Here is a 12,831-nt window from a genome sequence, read left to right as displayed (position 1 = left end):
GATGAATTCACTGTATTGTGCACCTGATACTAACGGAACATTGTGTGTCTACTCTACTTGAATTAAAAAAGAAAACATTGGTGCGCCTGGGTGGCTCAGTGGGTTAAAGTGCCTTTGGCTCAGGTTATGATCCCAAGGTCCTGGGATTGAGTCCCACATTGGGCTCCCTGCTTGGCAGGGAGCCTGCTTCCCACCCGCTCCCCCACCTGCCTCTCTGCCTACTTGTGATCTCTCTCTCAAAAAAAAAAAAAAAAATTCTTTAAAAAAAAGAAAACAAAAACATTGGTCAGGTTAATTCTTTTTTATAGAATTAATTGTAGCTATTAACTTGTTCTGTTATACTCAATTCTTGTTTCCTTTCTTTGCATAAAGCCGGAATCAATGCAAGCGTGGTCATGCTTCAGGAATCCGAAGTTCATAATTCGAATCACAGGCAACAGTTCTGTTATAAAAATGTGCTTATCCCAAAGTGGCATGATGTGTGGACACGGATACAGGTAATAATTTGGAGGCCCCTGACTGGGGCAGCTTCTGTGAGTCTTGTCTGTATGTGATTAGTGAGTACTTTGATACATTGTTCCCTATCAGCAACCTTGGTGTAGGATTCAGATTATTCTGAATTGGATTTTCATCAATTAGCATTTATACTTTTTTTCCCTCTCTGTCTCTGTTCCTTTAAGTGGCTTATAATACTTGACCCTGAGGTAACCTTCCTTCCTCTTTTTCCCAAAGAAGCTTCTTTCTTGTCCTTTCTCTCCTTGCGCGCGTGGACGCGCGCACGCACGCACAGACACACACGTACATGCGTACATGAACACACATGGATGCCCCACCCCCCGTCAGGCCTTATGCCTTCTTTGGCCTGGAAACTGTTACATGCCTGTCAGGATGTAAACTCTTGCCTTGCTGTTCTTACTCTATTTTGATTCAACACGAAATGTTTCGTAAACCCCATGCCTGAAGTTTTCCCTTGATAGAATGGCTTTGGTTTCATTTATTTCATAACACTATTAAGCCACCTGGCAAGCGAGAACGTCTGGCTATAATAATAATAGAACAAAATGAGTTCTTTTGGAAATGCCGCTGCTGCTGTAAGCATAGTTACTGATAAGAGCGTTTGTTGTTCACATCAGAAACCTAAGGGTGGGCTTGTGGGTTTTTAAAATTTTCTTTATTTTATTGTCTGATATAAAGATCATATTCCATCTGAGACACATTATAGCCAGCATTTACCCATAATCAGTGATTTGTGACAAAGGGTTGAACTTCTCAGTCTGTCATTACGGGAAACATTTTCAGTGTTCTGGGGCTGTTTCTGCCTGGCAATTTTCTTAATATTCTAGAGCCTTGTTTTGTATGATTTCTCATAAATAGCTATAGGGCTAACTCAGCTCAGAAGTCTTTTTTCCTCCTGTGTTGTTCTGCTTAATAGTAGATTCAGATCATGTTAACAACAAGACATTCTAACAGCTGCCTCTGTGTGCTATGTGCAATGTTATTTGCCCAATTATTTTTGAGCCATTGCATCTCTATATTTCTTGTAAGCCTTGTGGAAAACTGGCATTATTACTGATTTAGCTATTTACTCTAAAGGTTTTTTAAATTTGTATTTATGAAAATTTAAGGTTCCTACTTCTTTCTCATGCTGGTTTTACTTGTGTTACAGATCCGGGTAAATAGTTCCAAACTGGTACGAGTCACCCAGGTGGAGAATGAAGAGAAACTGAAAGAGTTAGAGCAGTTTAGTATCTGGAACTTTTTTTCCTCCTTTTTAAAAGAGAAATTGAATGACACCTATGTAAACGTGGGTCTATACAGCCCAAAAACCTGCCTCAAAGTTGAGATTATAGAGGAAGACACCCAGTACAATGTCACTGTGACTCGGAGTAAGTCTTTCCTCTTTTTCTGGTGGATTCTATCGTGAAAAGGGCTTTGGAGAGTGTAATTAGCGAGACAAAGAAGTTAGCTCAAGACAGCTCCCTTTTGATTCTGATCACAACCTGAGTATACCACTGTTCCAAATAGTTAAGAGAGTCTCTCTCCCACATACAACCCTTTAGGCTTAGAATAAAGACCTCACTTAGGTGGTTTGGAGGACCTCCTTACCTAGGTTTGTGAAGACTTGTGTCCTAATACTTCCAGAGGCCCTAAGCTGATATGCTTAGTGTTCTTCAGGGTAAGACACGTTTATTCCTGCTCTCTGGGCACTCCTAGACAAAGTTAGGTGTCCTGGATATAAAGACCTATATTTGAAGACCTGAGTTGTTATAATAATTTGAAGGCAAGCAGAACTGAATATAATATTTCACAAGTAAAAAGGTTTTGTGGAACCATAAGAAACTATGAAAATCACTGCAGTTGAAGCCTTATTCAGTGGAACCAGGAGAAGTTTTCCCTTTTCTGAATATGTATGAGAAGGTTTCACAGAGGACTACAATAAGTGTCCTGTTGAACTTTCTGACTTTTGGTCTCTCCCTGGTTATTACCGAGGGTCCTGGGATGTTGTGAATAGCAGAAACATCCCTGGGTTTTGCTACAAAATAGGTTGTGCTCTTTTAACTGCCCTATGGTTCCACAGGCTTTTTTGCCTGTATAGAATTTGCCTTTTGGGGTTTTTTGTTTGTTTGTTTTGTTTGTTTGTTTGTTTTTGTGCCCCTTTCACATGTACTGATTCTTCTTGCTCCTGCTCTGTTTGAGGGCCTCCCTGAGACTCAGAGCTCTTGAATGTGAATGCTGTGGGAGTGTCTGGTATGCCACTGAGAGGCCTCTGCTTGGGGGCGCCCCCTGGTCCTGGGTGAGATGTGTTTGAGTGTAGGCTTTTCCAACACAGTGCTTGTGTAGCAGAAGGAAGTAGGTGGTGGTATTGGGCAAGAAAAGCAGCCAGTTAGAGAACAACAGAGGGCCCAGACCCAAAGTTCTAGGCAAATCTGCTGAATCGGAACCCGAGAGACTTTTGAGTGAAAGCCGGAGTGGTAGAGACCCCTTGTGGGCGATTGCATGAAGTGCTGAGAGCATTAGGCCTAGCTCTATCTGAAGCAAAGCCCTAGTTTCTTTTAGCCTTAGCACAGGTAACCAAAAAAAAAAAAAAAAAAAAAAAGATTTCCAAAAAAGTAGAGGTTAGACAGAGACCTACTTATATTTCCTGTTTGGAAGGATTCCCAGGCTTTGTGTGGCATTTACAATGCTGTTTAGGTAGGTTGTTTGTGTTTATAGTTAACCCCTGAATAGTACGGGGTTGAGATGCTGGCTGATTTACTCTACCCCGTCAGTCAAAGATCTGCATATAACTTTTGACTCCCCCAAATGTCATTATTAATAGTCTACTGTTGACAGGAAGACTCACTGATAACATAAACAATCAATTAACTCCTATTTTATATGTTATACATATTATATAGCTGTATTCTTACTATGAAGTAAGAGAAAAGAAAATGTTACTAAGAAGCCACAGGAAGAGAAAATGCATTTACAGTACTGTGATGTATTTGTCAGAAAAAGTCTGTATGTAAGTGGACCTGTGCGATTCAAACCCATGTTGTTCAAGGGCCAATTGTACTTTATTTTGTCTTTCATTCTATAATCATTGTCTTTCATTCTATAATCCTTTATACTGTTTGTTTTCCCGATCAAACAGAAGTCTTTATTTGTTTCAGGATTTGACCCCAAACTCTTCTTCATTTTCCTCCTTGGACTTGTGCTATTTTTTTGTGGAGATTTGCTGAGCAGGTAGGTTCCAAGGTTGGAGTGCAGAATGACGAGGCTTAGACCCACCCTGCTTCACTTTTATCATGGGGAAAGAGCTGCCCTTCCCTTTTCCATGAGCTTTATGGCTAGGCCATTCCCTGCTTGGGAAAAAAAAAAAAATCTTTAAATACTTTAATACATGTTACAATTTTTGCTTTTTTCTTATATTGAATAAGATCGGCAAGAATGAAAGTCTCCTTTTAGGTTGAGCCATCATGTGATGGGATTCAGCCAATACATCACCACTTTTTCCACCATTTGGAATAACATGTTAAGTCCTCCTTTTTCCAGGGCCATGTGTTGGTGAGTTTCATGCCATTTAGAGGTAGAGGAACAAACACCAACCACTTATGCATTTCCTGTTTTTAGGAACCTCCCAGCTAAGCTAGGTAAAACTGGCATGTACAAACAAGAAGAAAACACAGGTAACTGAACATTGAACAAATGTAGAATCGACATTAACTTTGTACAAAAGTAAAAAGAATATTTGTGGAATAATGAATGAAAGCTACCCGTCGGAGTTTGAAGTTGGGCTGGAGTGAGATTGGTAGAAGTGGTTCCTTATTTTGGGGATCCTGAGAGAAACTCACAGTGAGGGAGGAATGCCTGGCAGGAAGAGCCCGGCGTAGGAGCTGGAGCTCTCTATTCTAGGCCCTGCGTCTGGCCTAGAAAGACATTTATCTTCCAGTTTCCAGTGTCCACTCAGGCAGTGTCCTTGTACCTTCTTTTTCCCCAGTGAAGCCGGGCAGTTCTTTAGAAGAAAGATTCTCCTTAAAACTGGGTTGGGGGAGAGGCTGTGATGGGATTGCGCAGCTAGGCCGAGGCTTATTGTCGGCATATGTTTGAGGGGTCTTACTGATACCCATCCTCCTGAGCCGGCAGCAACTGCATTGTACCAGTCCCGTCAGTGTTCAGACCTCAGGATTTAGACATACACCTGCTCTCGTCTGATAGCTTTTTTCTGTCTTTCGGCTGGGTTTCTTGTTCTTTTTTTAAAAATATTTTATTTATTTATTTGACAGAGAGAGAGATCACAAGTAGGCAGAGAGGCAGGCAAAGAGAGAGGGGGAGGCAGGCTCCCCACTGAGCAGAGAGCCCGAAGGGCGCTCCATCCCAGAACCCTGAGATCATGACCTGAGCCAAGAGCAGAGACCCAACTCACTGAGCCACCCAGGTGCCCCTGGGTTACTTGTTCTTGTTCGAACAATGCCGTGTGTGAAGACCGCGTACATGGTCATGAAGTAATGTTTCTCTCTGCAGAAGCCAAATTTTCTACTATTCCACTGGGATGAGTGTGGGAATTGCGGCCTCTCTACTAATCGTCATTTTCGTACTGTCCAAGTTCATGCCCAAGGTAAGTAGCAGAATCCTCATCTGCAGTCAGGAGGAACTTGGAAAGTTGAGGGACTGTTTTCTTGGATAATCTTATAGCTCTAAGAATTTGCATTTGTGGCTGATAAGTTAATGTCCTTTTTCACTGATCTTTTCCTTGATTCAGAAAGGTACTTTCCATGATGAAACTTGGAGTCTGATTGCATACAAACTCCCCTTTCTTATTGAAAATCCTGTGCACAGTGGGGAATTAAAGTCTCCTTCCTGTTTGCTAATTACATAGCCAGGCTTTTAAGTTATTTAGCACATCGTTTTCCCAGTGGTCTTTGCACACTGTACCATTTTAAATATAAAGGATGTCTTCTTAAGGGATGTGGTTTTTGTGCATTTTCAGTAGGTTGAATTTTTTAAAAATCGTAGTTCCATTTTGCTGCTTTTATGTATGGAAAGCCTGTTGTAACTTTTTGTTTTCACTTCTACTCTGTCTTAGAAAAGTCCCATTTACGTCATCCTGGTGGGAGGCTGGTCCTTTTCTCTGTACCTCATTCAGCTAGTTTTAAAAAACTTACAAGAGATCTGGAGGTGTTACTGGCAGTATCTTTTAAGTAAGTGTTGTCGGTTTTGCTTTCCTTTTTATATGTTTATAGGTTGTTTTAGTTCATTTGATCCTGAAAAGATGTTGCCTGCTTATAGTCCATGCCCTTTTATTAATCTTTAAGAATCATAGTTCTTTGCTTTATTTCTAACCCTGTGTAGTCGACACATTAAATGAAAATGGTGCTGCCAGGGAAAAGACTTTAATTGGTTGGTGTTTGTAAGTATACCTCTCTTTACACAATAGGCATCTTTCTGAAAAGTTATAAATTGACTTTATTAATAGTGTCTTATTTTAAATGCACTTGAAGACCTTAAGAAGCAAAGGACTCTGCCATGAATTTTTCTATGAAGTGAAGATCCTTTGGTTATATAGTTGATAACCCTTAATCTATCTTTTGAGAGGTGATTAATCTGGATTTTCATATGTTGGGCTTTTTTAAACAGACTGTTCTAGCGTTGTTCAACATGTAGCTTTAATCCTCCATTTGAACCAGATAAATTTGGAAACAACAGAAAGAGTAGATACTTCAAGAGATAAATATGTTTGAGTAGTGAAAAAAGCGTGAATCCTGGGTAAAGATCTTATCCATTTTCCTAGTTCAGTAGGCGCCATATAGCGAATGCACTGCTGCTTCCCGCACAAATTATTTTTACCAGTTATAGATCAGAAAGAATGTTTTTCTGATAACTCTTCTTTTAGGCTATGTCCTTACAGTTGGATTCATAAGTTTCGCAGTCTGTTACAAGTACGGGCCCTTGGAGAATGAGCGGAGCATCAACCTGCTGACTTGGACCTTGCAGCTGATGGGCCTATTTTTCATGTATTCCGGTATCCAGATACCACATATTGCCCTTGCCATTATCATCATTGCACTGTGTACTAAGAACCTGGAGTACCCTATTCAGTGGCTGTTCATCACCTACAGGTGACCGAAACACAATATAACTTTGTATTGAAACACACCGTGTGGGATGCAGTTGCGGCAAAAGGGTACAGAGGCGTTGACCTGGGAGCCTGTTTGTTCATGGAAATTGATCTTATTATGCTTCTGCTTTTGTTCCTTCCAAGTCTTTCTTTTTAGACTCTCTCAAGGCATTTTTCTCATTTTATTTTCGTCATTTTATCTAAAATAAAAGCATCCAGTAAAGTGTCATGTGTTCCTGTTACCACTAGGTGGTGCAAAGCATAGACTTTTATACCACATGCCTCTGGTCACCTGGTTCTGGATTATTTCACACTGGCTCTCATATTGCTTCAAGAGTTCTAGTCTTAAAAATGTAGTTCAAAGTGTGTTATCGTCTTGCACAGTGAACATGGAGTGGTCATAGATTCTGAGGTTGTCAGTGGTGGTTCTGTTATACATAGTCAAGGTGATGCCATCAGTTTGGGGAATCTCAAGTTAATGGACCACAATCTTATACCATTTTTCTTGTCATTTTTCCACTTTCCAAATATTTTGTCTATCATTTATAGGAAAATAAGTGAATTTATTCACATTAGTGAATACTATTGATTACTCTGACTTGTCATTCCTAGTCTAACATGTCAGGAGTATGTTATAGGTAAAGATGTCTCTAGAAGAAAGGTGGGGTGATGACTCTTAATGTCCAGGCTCTCTGCTGTATACTTGGCACACTGAAGGAAGCTAGAGGGCAGGCTGGATAGAAATTACTGATTAATGATTCATGATGTTATTTTGGTGAGCACAGAAAGATGTGTAAGGCAGCGGAAAAGACTGTCCCCCCTCGTCTCCTGACAGAAGAAGAATATAGGATACAAGGAGAAGTGGAGACGCGAAAGGCTTTAGAGGAGCTTCGAGAATATTGTAACAGTCCAGACTGCTCTGCTTGGAAGACTGTTTCTCGAATCCAGTCTCCAAAGAGGTAAACTCTTGGCCATCTATGCCAGGAATCTATCAGGTTGATTGTGACCTTGAGTTTTAACAGAGATCATACTTCTAGATAAACATTTTGTATTCATAGCTTAGTTTTCCTGCTCATCGAGGGGTAGTTGGGAAAAAGATAAATGTATCACCATATGTTAAGCAGTAGCCTGTTTTCTGCTTCCTCAAGGAACCATCTACTCTAGATTTGATGGCAGCATTGAGAGGAGAAGACTCCAGTACCATATTAAGTTTCCCATGTGATAGTTTTACATTGCTCTCTGGGTGGGTTTTTTTGTTTTGTTTTTTGTTTTTTGTTTTTGGTGGGGTGGGGGGGGTGTTCCCTTTTTACTTGGGCACCACCGTACTGGTGAGTATGTGAAGCTTCAATTTGGAATCCTGATGGCATAAAGTTTATAAGGCCATAAACATGAATAAATGTGTAATGCCCCATAATCTTCTCTTATCAGGATTACAGATGACTAAAGGAACCTTAGCACTTTCCTAACTAAAAGCATAGGCTAGTGCTTATTAAGCAGGATAGGGTTTCATGGGATGTTGGTCTCTGACCCCAGCTTTCCTTTTCTCCTTATTTCTTGCTTTTAGTCTGCTTCCCTGCCAGAGTAAGGCAGGCTCTGTATAATTTGAGCTGTGAGTATATGGAGGGTTTCACTTTGTTCTTATTTTGAAAGAAAACCAGAAAGGACAGAAGGCAGGTTCTTAATGAGTATTATTTCTCTCTTCCAGATTTGCTGACTTTGTGGAAGGTTCTTCTCACCTCACACCAAATGAGGTTTCTGTCCATGAGCAGGAATATGGATTAGGGAGCATCATTGCTGAGGATGAAATCTATGAGGAGACATCCACTGAGGAGGAGGACTCAGATTTTCCGTATCCTGCTATCACACAACAGATCACCTCCTGACTTAGGTGGTGGTTCGTTATTTTTATATGGACTGGCTTGGCACCTCAGTGGTCCATGTTGCATGTGTGCACCATTGCTTCTCAACTCCTTGAAACAGGGTGAGATAGTGCAAAACTTCTCCCACTGAAATTAGAAGCCGAAGTAGGCCTCCCTCTGGAAATGGTCTTGGTGGTCTCCGTGGGATCTCTGAGGGAGGATGGGTAAAGCAGTGAATGCTTTCAATGCTTCCCATGTTTATGTTTCAAAAACAAAAAACCAGATGACCACAGCTAGCATGGTGTTCTAGCTCCTCTTAAAGATTGACTCGGTGGTGGCGTTTCTGCCACCACAGCTGGCACTCAAAAGTGAGAACTGTGTTACATGTGTGGTAACTCTTTGTGGACCTTAGGATGCGTCTTCCAGAGAGAAATCCACAAATCTGAGCCTCCTTCACTTCTGCTTTTCTTTCAGTGACTTTAGAATAATCCATGTTTTAGCTGTTTTAAGAGGAATATAGATTTTTATTTCTGTCTTGTTTTTGAAATGAATATATTTTTTTAAATGTCACAAATTCATGTTCCAGAACCAGGGAGTACTCCAGATTGACAAGCCCATGGGCCCCTACGTGTTTGTTAGTATGGGTCAGCCATTAAAGCCCCAGAATTGTTGTGTGGGGTTTGAATTAGTTCACACATACGATATTCTAAGTCTTGCTTGTTTTTAAGAAACATGCCTGTGAACTCTTCTGTAGGGGAGGTCTGTCAGGCTTTTATTATATTCAAGTTTTAATTCTATCTTAAGACATTTGCGTTCTTTCCTTGTCATTCCTCCAGCCCCCTTTGCCCTTCCAGGAAGTGTCTATTTCCTCAGCTGTGAAGTATGTACAATTTTGAGTTCGTTTCATTTCTTATTCTCTTCCCCTTCATTTGTAGTAGTATTCCTGCATGTTGGGAGAAGTGCTCATTTTTGAGAGAATTTTTTACGCGTCCTCCATTTTTCCTGTCAGTGGGACACATATCTTTGAGTTGCTGTGGAATCAAGAAACTCTCCTTTTCCTTTCTCTTCCTTTGTCTACCCATTCTACCTGTTCTTTTCAGCCTCTCCTTACCACCTGTACTCCGCTCCCCCGGCCATAATCTGGCTAATTTGCAAGCCCTGAGGCTGTCTGTGAAATTTCCTTAATATAACATAAAACTGTAGCTATGTAGCGGCCACAAGTTGCATTGCCATGAAATAGTCCTCCAGGTCACCTTTATGCCTCCGGATGTTTATTCACCTCTCGGAATCAGACACAGTTTTCCTTGAACTTAGTATACTTACTTGCAGTTCCATTTCTGATCAGAGATTCATGCTGCCTTTTATTACAGTGGCATTAGTTTCAGATTCTTTTGCCATTGGAAAGTACCCTTATAAACCAGCAATGTCATTTATGAGGGAGCAAATTCCCAAGTCTCTGTCATTTGGTTGGTTCTGGCTCAGTGATCTTCAGCCCCGTACCTTGGAAGAGGCCATAATGACTCTAGCCAGGAATATGGGCACTGACGGCCGGAGCACAGCCACAGGTGCCCTGGTCCACCGGGATCCCTGAGAAGGCAGGTGATTTTTTAAAAAAACTGTAATGACTCCTTCAGGCTAGCCATTTAGCAGATAATCTTGTCGGGCCCTGGGCTCAGTGCTGACTTCCAAAATGTCAGCTCTGAGACTCCCATCCAGGTGGCCAGTTGATTATTACCACCAGTGTTTTCCATAGCTTTACACTGTCCTAAAGTGACAACTACCTCAATTGGCAGCAAATACAGTGGAAAGTGAAAGGGCAGGATTTGGGAAGATGCTGTGGGTTAAAGTTGCCGGGCAAAGGAGCTTTATACTGGGAAACCTTAATGCCTTTGTAAATTATGTACATGGTAAAATTTTATCCCTCTGCAGAGAACTGTTAGGGCCTCTGGAATATACTATTTTTTGCTCTGTATTTATAGAAATCAGGATCCAGCATATTTGAGCAGCTGTTAATTTGAAAAAATAATTTATCTGTACAAGTGGTCTCAGGATTACCTGGAGACGTTGGTGCCTTCCCCCAGAGAGCCTGTTCCGGAGGAGGCGGTGGCTTGCCTCCAGGGTGACTTTCCCTGCCCCGCCTCTTATCTTTATCTTGATGAGAAAGCGCTAAGAAACATTTTTTCTGTTTTGTTCAACTCCTCATGAAATCTCGTTTCCATCTCCAGATCACTTTTTTTCACCGACTTTGAACTTGGGGGGAGTATAGTCAGACCCAGTTTATTACTCTGTGTGTGTGTGCGTGTGTGTGTGTGTGTGTGTGTGTGTGTGTGTAGTCGGAAACCGGAGCTGCAGGCAGAGGAGGTGACCGTGGGTCCCGCAGCGTGACAGCTGCTCTGAGACTGGGAAGGACAACGGTGCCTTTGGTGTGCTGTGTGTCCTTGCTCTGCCTGCCCGTGTGGCCCTGCCCCAGATGCTTCAGTGCCTCCTTGTGCCCACAGATTGCTTGACTCCATAAGCCCTCTTCGGAAGCCGCTCTTGTCTCCCTCTTGGCCACTTAGTCTGCTGGCTCCGTCACTACTTGAAGCCCCCACTTAATTTTCTCTGGCAGTTACAGCTCTTGCAATTCAGCATAGTTTTGTCTCTCAGACTGATCTCATGCAAAAGGATTGAGGGGATAACCATGGAGTGAACTGACACTGGAGCCACATCTCCTGCCATGTCAGCGTCAGCGTCTTGCTTGCAAATACCAAGCTGTAAATTGGCCCCAGGGCTGAGGGTCTCTTCAGCATCGGAAATCTATCACCCCTAATTGATCTGACCAAGTTATGGAGAGCACAACTGCCATTAATGGGAATATGAGAGCCAGCTGGCTTAAAACCTTGCCCCCTTCACTTTCCCACTCAGATTGCTTTCATGAGACCTGCAGAGCCAATTACCAAAAATAAGGACAGGTTTAGCAACTTGGATGTCTTCTAATAAGGAAGTCCTACCAGCCACTTCATCCCACCAAAACTAGTTTATTTTCTCCCCCAGATTCATGACTTTCATGTCTGTTACAAAGGGAGTTTTGCTGATCACAGGCTTTGGGTTCCAGTGTTCTATTTTGTGCAGATACATCCCATCTGGGGCCTAGCCCTCTCTCCACCGACTGTGTTCCCTTCAGTCCATTCCCAACTGGCATATACGTTAGAGATTTGATGAATGAAAGGACCCAAATAGGCCAGATAGTCCTCCCCGGCCCTGATATCCATAAAAAGCTTGGAAATGGATTATGCAATTGCCCTCAATCTTTTTCTTCCAGAAAAAAGGATGGGCTCAGATGGATGCCTGCGTAAAAATGGTTCTTAGCTGTGTACTCATAACTTTTCTCTGAATTGAGTAGTGAAAGTTGAAGTAGGAGGAAAGGAAATTAAATGTCCTTCTAGTATTCTTTTGGACTCAGGTCTGACATATGAGATAATAACCTATATTGAAATGCCAAGAACTTTATCTCAACCAATGAGAGGACTGTTTGACAGATTTATTATGCCTTCATGTTACATAGGCACTGAAACCAAGTAATAAACATATAAAATAGCCATTTGCACAAGGCAGATGCACCTAAAACCTCTTGTTTATGTTTTGATGTAGCAGAAATTGATGATTATGTTTAAGGAAACCTATGCAGTATGGTAAGCCAGTAGTATCTCTTGGTAACGTAGCTTATGGCCCCAGTTGCTGTTGAGTTAGATTCTAGGTGGTTACTACCTTGAAAAGGTGTGTGGTGCCTTATGTGATGGGAGCCAGAGCCTGCTAAGAATAGACAAGGCAGATTCATGTCCACATCAACACTCAGCTTTAGTGGGGGGTGGGAATGGCATACAGCCTCCCCCACATTTGGGACTATGGGCTCCCATATTCCCTGCCTGCGTGTGTCATCTTCCTCTTCACGCTCTTGACAGTAACTTGAAAATGGTGAAATCATCTTCTGTGAACTCTCCTACAGTATGGGCAACATTCGTGTCATGTTAGCATACTAGGTAGCTCATAATGTGAGTGTTAGAACTGTTAGAGCCTGCCATGGTCTCTGCTTCCCATGTTTGTAGACTTGGTGGTAAAATAGCAGGGCTGAGGAATTCCTAGGTAAGTTTTAACCTGTGGGTAATGCCTTAGTGTTGTTTTAAAAGATTTGCCATTTATATTTAAAATAAATGTTCATGAATGTTTCTAAAGAATAAAACGATCAGGGATGGCTCTTTGCCATGGGTCTCATTTTCACTCTTTTCTGTAAGAAAAAATAACAATGTCTTATTATATATTTTTCATTTTTATTTTACAAGTTTGTAAGTAATGCCAATTTTAATAAAGTTTTATAGACTATGTAGTAGTCTGTCT

The 12,831-nt window shown here is 41.6% G+C and overlaps 1 protein-coding gene across 6 annotated transcripts in view; it reads left to right on the top strand.

The window, feature by feature from the left end:
* Positions 1-12,816, top strand: part of NEMP1 (nuclear envelope integral membrane protein 1) — a 25,472-nt gene extending 12,656 nt beyond the window's left edge. For 3 of the 6 annotated variants that reach the window (XM_082741852.1, XM_082741854.1, XM_082741853.1), the window contains exons 2-9: positions 373-497; positions 1,667-1,886; positions 3,654-3,726; positions 5,005-5,098; positions 5,567-5,681; positions 6,374-6,599; positions 7,384-7,557; positions 8,304-12,816. In XM_082741852.1, coding sequence (XP_082597978.1) covers positions 373-497; positions 1,667-1,886; positions 3,654-3,726; positions 5,005-5,098; positions 5,567-5,681; positions 6,374-6,599; positions 7,384-7,557; positions 8,304-8,481 — 1,205 coding nt within the window. In that variant the 3' untranslated portion in view covers positions 8,482-12,816. Of the gene's footprint in view, positions 1-372; positions 498-1,666; positions 1,887-3,653; positions 3,727-5,004; positions 5,099-5,566; positions 5,682-6,373; positions 6,600-7,383; positions 7,558-7,746; positions 7,842-8,284 lie in introns of those variants that run through there. The other 3 variants (XM_082741856.1, XM_082741855.1, XM_082741857.1) reach the window with 3 other exon arrangements.
* The last annotated feature ends 15 nt before the right edge of the window (positions 12,817-12,831 follow it).

The sequence above is a fragment of the Mustela nivalis genome (genome assembly GCF_964662115.1).
Source record: "Mustela nivalis genome assembly, chromosome: 7".
Taxonomy (NCBI): Eukaryota; Metazoa; Chordata; class Mammalia; order Carnivora; family Mustelidae; genus Mustela; species Mustela nivalis.
This window is presented reverse-complemented; position numbering and strand designations above follow the sequence as displayed.